At 40.3% G+C, this 11761-nt stretch overlaps 1 protein-coding gene across 4 annotated transcripts in view; it reads left to right on the top strand.

Annotated features, from left to right (window-relative positions):
* rxraa (retinoid X receptor, alpha a) overlaps positions 1 to 11761 on the top strand; it is a 124357-nt gene that overhangs the window by 101690 nt on the left and 10906 nt on the right. For 2 of the 4 annotated variants that reach the window (XM_032539334.1, XM_032539333.1), the window contains exons 6-7: positions 2295 to 2479; positions 9502 to 9631. In XM_032539334.1, the coding sequence (XP_032395225.1) occupies positions 2295 to 2479; positions 9502 to 9631 (315 nt within the window). The remainder of the gene's footprint in view (positions 1 to 2294; positions 2480 to 9501; positions 9632 to 11761) is intronic. The other 2 variants (XM_032539336.1, XM_032539335.1) reach the window with 1 other exon arrangement.

The following is an 11761-nucleotide window of genomic DNA, read 5'->3' as shown; positions in this document are numbered from 1 at the left end:
CACATCTTTCCATCCTCGCTTGAGGGTGGAGGTGCGGTTTCTCTTGCCTCGGCCACAGTGAGCCTCGGTGTCTGCTCAGCACACAAACCACTTCCTGTGTCTCCTTGCCAAGCCAATCAAATGACAGAACCAACACGGTTTTGCTTTCAACCAGTTTAACACACAACATGAAGGGGGGGGGGGAAATCTACGAGACAGAGTCTTCATTGATTTGTGTAGAGGCTTTTTTAATTTAAGCTGTTCTGGCAACCACTCATGACCCTAAAGAAGGAACGACAGACCATCAATTATTTATTTGTCTATAAATGATTTGTGTATAAAAGGAGCCGGCTGTTTGGCATTGAGTATTACATTAAAAAAACACATCTCTTTGATAGCTGCAAGAGGTCCTTGAGCATTTTGTCGCAACAGCGTTGTGCATAACGTAGGTCTAAGGTTGTAAATATATTCCGTCCGTTCTGTCGAAGCAATCATTGATGATTGAACTCTCTTGGATATGTCTACTGGCATTATACATACAGGGTCATGCACTACTCACTGCCTTACTGAGACACAATGTCTGCACCAGGCACTTACACATGCAGACTCATCACAGGCAAGCAAACACTCACTCAAGCGTGCACACACATTGTGTGTGTGTGTGTGTGTGTGTGTGTGTGTGTGTGTGTGTGTGTGTGTGTGTGTGTGTGTGTGTGTGTGTGTGTGTGTGTGTGTGTGTGTGTGTGTGTGTGTGTGTGTGTGTGTGTAAATACCAACAAGGGTCAACTATGTATTCAGTTCTCTACTGATGTTCACCAGAGTATGCACAATTTGTTATCTCAGAATTCAAGTATTTATTCAACGGGAAGATTCAGTGTTAAAAGCTGTTTCATCCTTCCACATCTTCAACTGCATTGCAAAACAAGACAAAAAGACATCTGCTTTATCAAGTCTTTTCATCTCAGATACAGGCACATACCAGATCATCGAGTTTTATTCAGAGTAGAAAAATAATTCTACCAGTGTGGTTCCCAGTGCAGTTTTGAGGATGATGTTCAGTGTCTCAAACAAGACTCCGGTAAGACAGATTGTTACACAAAAAACAAGAACACTTGATTGCAGACAAAACCAAGTAAAAGGTTGGAATAACCTCACCACATGGCAGATTGGCAGAGTTTTTGTATTTTTACGAATAATAGACAAAATGACCAACAATCTGGATATTGCAGTCTACTGCAGAATTCTATTGCAGGCAAAAGTTATAGACGTAAAGCTGCATTAATAAATGATTGTCCACTATGGGGCAGAAGTGCTAAAAACATGGTGAAAAATATGCATTCCTTACATCCTGATGAATTCAAGTCCAATAATAATTCTTCTCTTAGCTCCTGTTTGGTCTCTACCAACTCTGGAAATAAGTGTTTGTGCTTTATTAGCATCTACATTTTCCACTTTCTTCACCAACTGGTCTCTAACTTTTTTCCAACTTTTTATTCTGGGTCGGTAGTGCACAGTTGGTCTATCAGAACTTGGTACTGCTTGAAACAGATCTGATGATAAAGCGGTAAAGCAGAGATGTAGACGGACTGACTCTTTTTCCCAGAAGTGAGGAAATAGAATATTAAAAGTTTACAAACAAGTAAAGTGCTTGAAGATCCAATAATCACTTAAGCATATGTCGTAACTTAAGTTTAAGCATATGTCATGCAAGATTATAAACAAATGAAATGGTCAAAGTTGTCATATTGATATTTAAGGTGTTGTTTTATTCATGACATCAACTCATGCCATGAGTAAATTCTCACTCTATAGCTAGCTAACTGTTAATCAAAAGGCAGCAAATCATTTAATTTTATGTTTTTAGTTTACTAATGTATGTAAACTTGCCACCGTAGCAACAAGGGTTACAACCTTCGAAACGAGCCACAACTGTGTGCATCATTGGTGCGCTTTGGTACTACAAATAGCGCTACACCCCAGGGTAAGAGCGAATCGTGCTGCCAAGCCAAAATAATTAGCTAGAAGAGGCTGAAAGAACCCCAGAGTTGGGTCATAATTCTCTGTGAATAGTAATTGGACTCATTGTCAACAATAAAACCATTGATTTAATGCAGCTTTAATATTGTATACCTACTTGACTTGAACAGTACTCAAGTCACTTTCATAGAAAACCCTTAAGTAGAAGTTTGCGTAGTGATTTAAACTATGCAAGTTTACAATCCTGAATCTTTCTTTGAACTGACATGTGCTCTTGAACACATCTTGACATTGTAAAAAAAAAAAAAAAAAAAAACAGCAGTAGTGACCGGAACCAGTTTTGTTACATGCAGCCGTTCAGGAGGAGCGCCAGCGAGCCAAGGAGAGGAATGAGAACGAGGTGGAGTCGACCAGCTGCGCCAACGAGGACATGCCCGTGGAGAAGATTCTGGAGGCGGAGCAGGCGGTGGAACCCAAAACCGAGACGTACATAGAGACCAACCTTGGGGTGCCATCCAACTCGGTGCGTTTGCAAACTCTCACATACTATGTCATTCTGCATCATTTTGTGTACATGTTCATGCCCACAAAGGGGGTTAGTTATTTATATGTAACCTAGGGGCTGGTTGGCAGCATTTGTTTCTCATGTGTACTCCTACTTCTATTAGTGTATACTGGTTAATATTCTCCATTCTCACCCACTATAACCTCACCTAGCACATAGTTGACTTTCTTTCTAATTTCTGCTATTTGCTCATTGATGTGGGGATTTTACATGGTTTTCTTGTGTTAAAGCCTCTGTGTCATTGAATTAATGAACAGATGACGTTTAATTACTTGTACATAGTTTTAAAATGTGTCCATAGACAGTATACTACTGTGTAGTATTTTTGCAGTTAGTGTGGACAAACTTAATCAATTATTTAGAACTAATACGTAATGATATAAGACGATCACATTGTAACTGTATAATGCTACTGCATAGGAGAAAAGGATATGTTTTTCAGATTTATGGCTAATGGTTTATATTTTATTTTCTGCTTTCCAAAATCTTTCTGGAGTTGTTCCAGCATTGGCCACATTTTGTTAAATTCATTCCAGCTGCATGTAGCTCTTTTATAATTTTTTGCATTGAATTGGGGAGTCAAGAAACTGCATACTTTAAAATATGCACGCTGACATCTTAGCACACATGTCATTTTTCAGCGTAAATATAATCAGAGAATTAGAATTGCCATGCAAATTGGAATTGGCTCTGAACACCTTTTATTTTTTCCAGTAATGAAGCTTTAATGAAGCTTTTGGTTGTTTGGGTTGTTATGTTTATCAAACCCCCCGCTGCCTGCTGGTAAAGATGGCTGTGATTACCGTTTGTCCTCCGTTGTTTAGTCCCTTTGGAGGTGACTGCTTGTCGTCTAGAGCGCTGGTTTACCTGTTCCCCTTGCATCAGCTCTTTTGCTCAGCTGTGAGTGGGCTTCCTCTATCCCCTCAGTATCAGCTGGGCACTGTGGGCTGTCTTTGACACAGAGGAGACTAAAGAGCGATGAATAATGCAACAGGCAGACTGTTCCTGAAAGCATCCCACAAAGCCTCAGCTTCCTCAGGAATTCTACTGGAACATGAGAAAGTGGAGCTGTGAATCAGCCTACCTAAGGCGGCAGTGGGGAAGAAGGGGATGGAGAGTGAGACTGAAGGAGGGAGGGAGGAGGGTGGGGGCTTCTTCTGGGATTTATCTGCTTTAGGGGAGGGAAATGTCCTATGAAGTAAAGGTAGAAAAGTGAACGCTGTTATGTGAGTAAATGGGAGCTATTTTGGGGGGCCGGATGGAAATGTAGGAGATGAGCGTTGACAGTAGAGAGAGGGTGAAGCAGTGGGGTGTCAAGGGGGATCGGCATGCAGCTCAGACATACTAATGCACTGAGTGTGTTTGGGCTCAGTTATGCTGGGTCCCTGGATGCCCGCTGCCAGCCTGAAACCAAGAAGAGGAGGTTTTCTAAAAGGCTAGAGAAGAGATAAAAACAGCACTGATATGCACATGTACAATCGAAAAATAGAACAGTAGTTTGGATTGGATCAGTTTGATATTGATCCAATCCAATCAGTTTATCAGTCAGTTCATTCAATCACTTCAGGTATCAGTTTGATTGCATTTTTATATGCAATTTTGCACATATTTGCCATATCATTGAGTGTATTCTATATTGATAAGACACTATCACTATTATTTTGTAATATTGATTTCAGCCATATCAACCCTGCCATAATTAGGTCTTGATGCATCAGTTCCCAAGGTTCCTGAATGTCTCTTTGAACCTTGTTCAAGTTGTGTGACATGCTTTTCTACCTAATATTGCTGCCAAGACTTTTGTTTTTGTATATTTAACGGGTCAGTTTACACCCAAAGACCCGGTATCTAGCAGTGCAGATATTTTGGGTTTTGAGATATTTGTTTTTAAAACTTTGGCTGCCAACCCAATACAAGTGCTGAAAGGTATGAAGGTTTGAGTTTTTCAAATGTAATTTTTGAGTGCGTTGAGCACCAAAAACAGGCCTCTGTTCACTTCCATTGCTGGCCGTGTTGGGAAGCCAGCGAGGCTTGTTATCCTTGTTGCTGCACTAACAACTCTCGGTTGGTAATGACCTTCTGCTGACGTTCATCGCTGGCAGGTGGAAACAAGTGGGTGGCGATGCCATGTGTCATGGAGCACATGGCTGTTTATCTGCAGCCATCCAGAGTACAACAGCAGCAGAAACAAGGCAGCAGTAGATAAGGGATCAGACGAACCAAATGGCGAAAACTAGGGTGGAAAAAATTAATGAATTGATTAAAACATTGGTAGATACTAGGGCTGCACGATATAAAGAGAATATGCAATACCGTTGTTGACTATTGCAATAACAATATTTCTTGGGATAAATTTACAGATATTAAAGTGTACTCAGTTCTGCATTTCTGCTGCTTTCAGTATTCTTCTACAATACAACAAATTGCCTGCTGAATTTAAAACAAATGAAAGGAAATAAATATAACATTGAATCATATAAGACAACTATAAACAAAAAAGTGACAGGTACCTTTTAAAGTCCAGTTTTCATCTGTTACTTTCTTTCAACTAACAAAAAGTATGAGTGTCTTTTGCCATATGTCGCACCTTTTCGCAATGTGTTTATTGCGCCAATTGGTATCATAATGACGATAAAAAGATGTGTGTGCAGCCCTACTAGCTACAACTAGGAGGAAGCAAGAAAACATTCCCTTTGACCAAACTGGAGCCCAGGATGTTGGCAGAGTATCAGCATTGAGGCTGTCCTCTCCTTCTCTCTGAATCTCCCCCCCCCCCTACACACACAAACACACACACACACACACACACACACACACACACTACTGTGAGGTCTTCATTGAGAGCCATTGCCCCATGCTATAATTAATCACAGGGCCCAGGCCATGAGTGTACACCATGAATAGGCCACCGCCGCTGTCTAATGGCCGGGGTCTGATCAACCTGAATAAAGTGTGTTTATCTCATGGTGACCTAGAACAGGCGTTAAACAGGCGTTAGTAATGTTCCTTCAGTCAGTCAGGGAGAGGACTTCTCGTGATAAGATGCTATCGTTCACTAAACATTGGGGTGTTTATTTACCTCTATTCAATGTTTTTCACTCTTCCTTCCTGTCTTTGCATCTCTTGTGGATGGCTGTTCTACCATAAGGCAACAAGCGTTGCTGTTATTTAGATGAAAATTAGCTGATGATTCATCCTTGTTCCAGCATATGAGGACAGCTTTTTTTTTCTTCTTTCAATCGACAAAAAGTGGGACACTTGAGTAATTCATTTTCATACTGATCAGTGTGAGTACCAAAGTTTCTCTCTGTTGTCACGCTAGTATAGTCTGGTTCAAGCTGAATAATGAAAAATTGAAAGGCAAATCTTTTGTCTCCCTCTCTCCAAGTGATGAAAATTTCATAGGACGGTATGCAAGCCAGGCAATTCTCTAAGTTGCTGGGATGATTGTCCATGGCGGGGAAGCATGTGTGGCTATAAACTCTTTGATTTTCTGGGAATGAAGACAGTATCTTTTTTTGTGGCAGCAATTTAAAAATTTGCCAAAGGGGCTAAAATCATGTAATTTCAAATTTCTTCTATTGCTGCTTTCTCTCTTAAGTTTCAGTTTTTGTCCAAGCTTATTTGCCTCCTGTTTTCAGCTGTGGTCTTTACAGTAGAATATGTGGATGTAGCTGTAACAGTTGAGCTGTGAGATATCCCCAGGTGGACCTTTTGTACTGACATACATGGAGGTTAATGTTATTCCGTCATAGGTCACAGCAGGCTCCTCCATTGTGGCCGGTAACATCCTAAATGCTGTTCTGTGATTTTAACAGTAAGTACATTAATATAGCTGCAAGCGGCGATTTGCGGGTTTAAACTTTTTTTCTCAATAGTGACTTCAAAGTAATTTCACACGTGGTCCAACATTGTTCTAAAACATGTCCTGCTAGCTTTGTAACAATTGGACAAAAAGTGCACTTTGCTTAAAATACCTGCAGTGGATTTGTCAAAAACCTTTATTTTCAGTTCAGTGTGATATGTAGCTCATTCCAGCTCACGGCAATTTGAGATAAACATATGACCAACGCAAAAACAATTACTAATAAAGCCGCAAGCTGCAATTCCAAGCTCAAACATTGAAAACTTTTCTAGGCGCACCTTAATGATCCTTAAGGCTTTTTTGTAGAGCACATTAAGCTGCACCTGTGTGAAATATTTCAAGTCAATTGGACTTACGGAGTGGGGGGCGTGGCCTTTCAAAGTTTGCATTTTGAAGCCTTAGTTACTGCATTCTGCAGTTACATGTGGCTGATTGGGTTCATTTCCAGTTATTCCCCAAAGTTTCATGTTTCTAGCTCATTCCAGCTCACAGGAATTTGAGCCAGCGCAGCAGACAACAAATACTAACTAAAACAGACAAACATAGAAGGGTTCTACCGCTTCGCGGTTTGAACCCTGACTATGAAGCCGGAAGATTGTTGCAGGGAAGGGTAAGCTCCTCTCCCTTGTCATCTCCACAGACAGGCAAAGAAACCAGGTCAGTGTAAACATGGCTAAGATAGCCATACAACATTCATGAGGCATGCCATGTTCAACGAGAACCCTGGGACTTGTATTCTTATGAGGAAGAGTGGTTGGACCGTGTCGCACACTGAAGCCTCTATTTGTTTTTCTTTGTTTTGGCTGGGGTTGCTCTTTGGAATGAATTATCTGTTTATGTGGGTTTTTTTAGGGGAAGCGCAGCTCACGAAAGCTGTCGCGCTGAGCTGCGTCGTCCAGGTCTCCCACGGAGATCAGATGCTGAAATATTCATAAGATTCCTGTTTTCTTTCTCCCCCTAAAGACGACTTTCAGTTTTCAAAAACAGTGTAGGCTTTGTGTCTGGTTTAAGTTTCATACGTGTGTTACTCTGCAGTCAGTGTGAGTTTGACACCGTAGGGAGGCAACGTGGAGTAGAGGAAGGCATAGTCTTTGGCCTGCGTGTTACAGTGCGAATAGAGGGATGTTTTCTCCTTTATCTCAAACTAATCTTCTCTCGAGAGCTGCAGTTGATGTCGGGATCCTCCAAGCTTTTAGCATTGATCTATGGGATTTGGTTGAAGGAAGTTGGGGAGAAGTTGCCGACTGTTTTTGTCGGAGTGTGAGTTCACACAGGGATACTTTAAGGATGTTTACTTGATTTAAAATTATGCACAAAAGCATGTGCATAAAGTCTTTGTTTACACACGCATATATCAAGGGTATGTGCTCCTGGGATGATGGTAAATTCTCGTCAGAGATTGACAGTGTTGTTTGGGATTTGTTCAGCCCACTCCATTAAGATTGACATTTCTTAGTGAGTTAGTCATACTGTATGTGAGTGGCCTTGGTATTCCACCACTGCTCATAAACTTTCTGTCGGTCAAAGAATAATGTCTCCAAATCTAATGTATTGGCACAGGTAAGGGCAAGCAGTCCTTGTCTCTGCACATTTCTGCTCACAGAAATGATGAGAAAACTCCTCATGTTCAGCAGCGGAGCTAACATTACAGACAGAGATCTGACCTTTTGTTTCTTTACATTTTATTTTTTTAAATGTGGAGATTTTGACCACCTGAACTGAAGTTTGTTTTACAATAGCCAGTTTCTTCAGGATGATACCAGTATTTTGTAGACTCTTTCTTCAAACTTTAGTTGTTTTTTTTTAGGACAATAAGAAAAGAAAAGCTTTTAGACCGTGGTGTATGTTCTAAAAGACTGTCTGCAGCCTTGTTCAATGGTAAATGTGAGTTAACTTGATTCCATAGGAGCTGAAATTCTTTTAACCAAATGTAAATGTTTGTCTAAAGAAGTAGATTGTTCTGGGATTGAAGACATATGAGCATGCTTTAACAGGAACGGTATATGTAATGCATTAATCGTTGAGATGACATTTAACCCTATTTAGCACCTGAAGAGAGGCTTCAAAATTAATTGATGTCCATGCGATATCTTTCTTTAGCTTTTCTTCCAGCTTTTACACTCGTCTCTCCTCCTTCATTACATTTAATGTAAGGAAATCAATAAAAGACTGAAACTTTCTCCTTGGTTCAACTCTTATTTCACAGAAGAACTAGGCAGTGTTCTTATTTAGGGAACTAGATGGACAATAACAGTGACGTCCATTAGCCAGTCCAGTCCACTACCAAGAACCGACTCTTTTTTTTTATTTAAAAAAAATCAGAATCACGAGATTTGTTTTTTGAAATGAGAAATGTTAACCTTAAATGACAACAGTCTTTTGAAAAACATAATTAAAAAACTTGGAAAAGATTATAAACTTATATTTATATATACTTTTGATCGATACCGATAGTGGACATTTGTTTCAGCTGGAATACATACCGACTTTGTTTTATGTTTTACTCTGAGTGACTACGTATAATGAGGTGGCAGTAGCTCAGTTCACAGCATGTGTGTGTATTTCAGGCCTGTGTGTAGTGTGTAATAAAAGAGTGTAAATTGTAATTTCCCCATAGGGGACCAATAAAGCCGATAAATTATTATAAATTATAAATCATTATAGACAATCATTTGTTGAGTTTTCTATAGGTCTGCCAAACTATAAAACAAAGTCCCTTTTAGAAAGTGATTGTTATGTTGTGAAGTGTCAGGAGGGACCTCTTGAGATCCACCAGCTGTCTAAAGGCTGATTTGTGAGTTGGCTAAAAGGTCCCCAAAGAACATGCCTGCTTGGTGAAAGTGTTCTTTTCACCGACGCTCTCTGCAGGTATTTCTTCCACGAGCTGGGACAGAATCACTGTTTATTTTGTCTTCCCACTGGCTCCTCTTGAGAGACTATTATTCATGGCATAGTACTCATGTAACCTTGGATGTGTGTGTTGGTAGGTGGCTCAACCTGACAACAGCCAAAAAGAGCTACACAGACTAAGACAACAATATTACACCTTTTCATTTTATGCATAACCTGGATTTCTAACTTTGAGATTTGTCTGTTTGTCTCTGTTTCACTGCAGCCCAACGACCCAGTAACAAATATCTGTCAGGCGGCTGACAAACAGCTCTTTACTTTGGTGGAGTGGGCCAAGAGGATCCCCCACTTCTCTGAGCTGCCACTGGACGACCAGGTCATCCTTCTACGAGCAGGTCTGTCAAAAAGGGGCGAAAACACAGCCATAAAAGAGCCAACCCAACAAACAATGACACTAGCTGTTTCCATTCACATATTTTTATGTTTATTTTGAATTATCAGAAAAAGTTGGAGGAGAAAAGATGGAATTGGCTAATTCTATCAATCTTCCTTGATTGTGCAAAAAAAAATAATAGATTCACTAAATAGGATATGGAAACGCCTTTGGCAAAATAAGTTTTGAGATAGCACACATTTAACTTACATGTAAAAAAAAAAAAATTCTAATATTATTAGATTGCATAGAAAGGAAAGAGGGGGAAGAGAGAAAGGTGATGACACGTAGCAAATGGCCGCAGGTCGGATCCAAACCCGAGCAACTGCAAAGGGCTCAGCCTACATGGGGCGCCCAGTCTACTGGGTGAGCTAGAGGTCACACCTCTTTAACTTGCTAACTGTTCATAAAATAAGCTCTTTACGCTTTCGGCGTCTTCCTGGATATTCTCAACATGTGTCTTGTCCCTGGACAGCATTAAACATGGCCAACACTGGCAGACATGAAAGACATTTAAAACTTGCCCGGCTAAACCAAATTCCTGAAGACGTCTCTTTATTTTTCTCTCGTAGATGGGTTAGATGGCTATGGTGACTTGTTTCTGGTTAGCAACCTCTTGCTTCATTCACATTTTTGGGGACATTTCAAAAGTTTGCTTAAAATTAGCTTGACTGTTGAATGGAAACATGGCTAATGAATGATGATTATGATTTTATTGCATAATGGCCCCTCCAGTAGGGTTGGGTATTGTCAATGGCAATTGGCATATGACGATTGTCCACAGTGAAATGGATGATGATGTTGTTGTTGGGGGGAGGTCGGACTCCCTGAATCTAGCCATTGTTATTTGAACATATAGGAAATGTCCATCAAGCACAACGAGTGAATGAGTATACAGCATATTACTGTTCTAAATAGTAAATTATGATCACCTTGTCTTTAAACAAAGAGAAAACAGCATATTTTTTGTTAGCATTCAACAGCTACAGCTTCCATGAGACTTTACCTGCGTGCTAACAGCTAACCAGCTATGTTGCTGTTGAGTGCTAGCTAAATAACCATTGTTTTATCTCGGTTAAAAAATAGGTGCTTCATTTGTATGATCCTGATCAAAAGTAGATACCCACTGATTTTAGAATATAGACAAAAAAAAACAGGTCTTAGCCGTTAAAAGAAACCTTCTTTCCGAAAACACACTGAATCACAGGTGCTAGTGCTCGCTCTGTATCTGTAGATGTAGAATAATATTAGCCAAACAGAACTTGAATACACTAATCTGGCCATAACCATGAATAACTGTCTTGGTTATGTAACTGAGACGAGAGTCCGACTAACCAAGGTCAGAACAGCTCATTCTGTGTATCTGCTGTATGTGAGAAAGCAAGCTAACCGCTCAGGATCACTAACATGCACAAAGGTCTTTTGGGTTTTTTTCAGCACATTGCCCTGGTTGCCTGCCTGTCGTTCAAATTTTACGCCATTATATTCTAAATCCACCTTGAGGGGGGAAAAATGCTATTACACACCTCACATCTCATACCCTAAAAAAAAGTCCTCCCATCATTTCTTATCTTTAGCACATATAATGATGGAGAGACGTCAGCAAAGCAGAGAAAGACATTATTCTGGCGAGCTCGTCTCTTCTCGGCTCTCAGGTTTTCTATAAATAACCGCTTTAGTTCTGCTGTATCACGCATAAAAGCATCACGGCTCCTCTCATACCCAACTCAACTCCGGGGAAAATAGGCGAGTGTTGCCAGGCAGAACAGTTAAAGGAGCCCTGTCACTCAAAAGGCTGCGTCTTGTGTCTTCAGTGCTCTCTTTGTCAAGCCCCTGCTTTGGCACATCAAGTCTGTTGTATTTATTGTGATGGCAGGCGCAGTTCATCCCTTTTACACGCTTGTCTCTTCAGAAAGCATGATTTAAATGTCTTCATAATAACATGATGCATGTGCTTGAGAAAGCTGCACGCTTTTACCGCGCAGCCTAATTGATTCATTGGAATTCCCCCTCTGTTGTCAGTTTAATTTTGCTTGAATGCTGTGTGAACTTTTGTACTAGGATTTGCCTGTTTTTTTTTTGTTTTTTTTCT

This window comes from Etheostoma spectabile, chromosome 16, assembly GCF_008692095.1.
Source record: "Etheostoma spectabile isolate EspeVRDwgs_2016 chromosome 16, UIUC_Espe_1.0, whole genome shotgun sequence".
In the NCBI taxonomy this organism is placed as follows: Eukaryota; Metazoa; Chordata; class Actinopteri; order Perciformes; family Percidae; genus Etheostoma; species Etheostoma spectabile.
The sequence above is the reverse complement of the archived record's forward strand: the minus strand, read 5'-3'. Positions and strand labels throughout refer to the sequence as shown.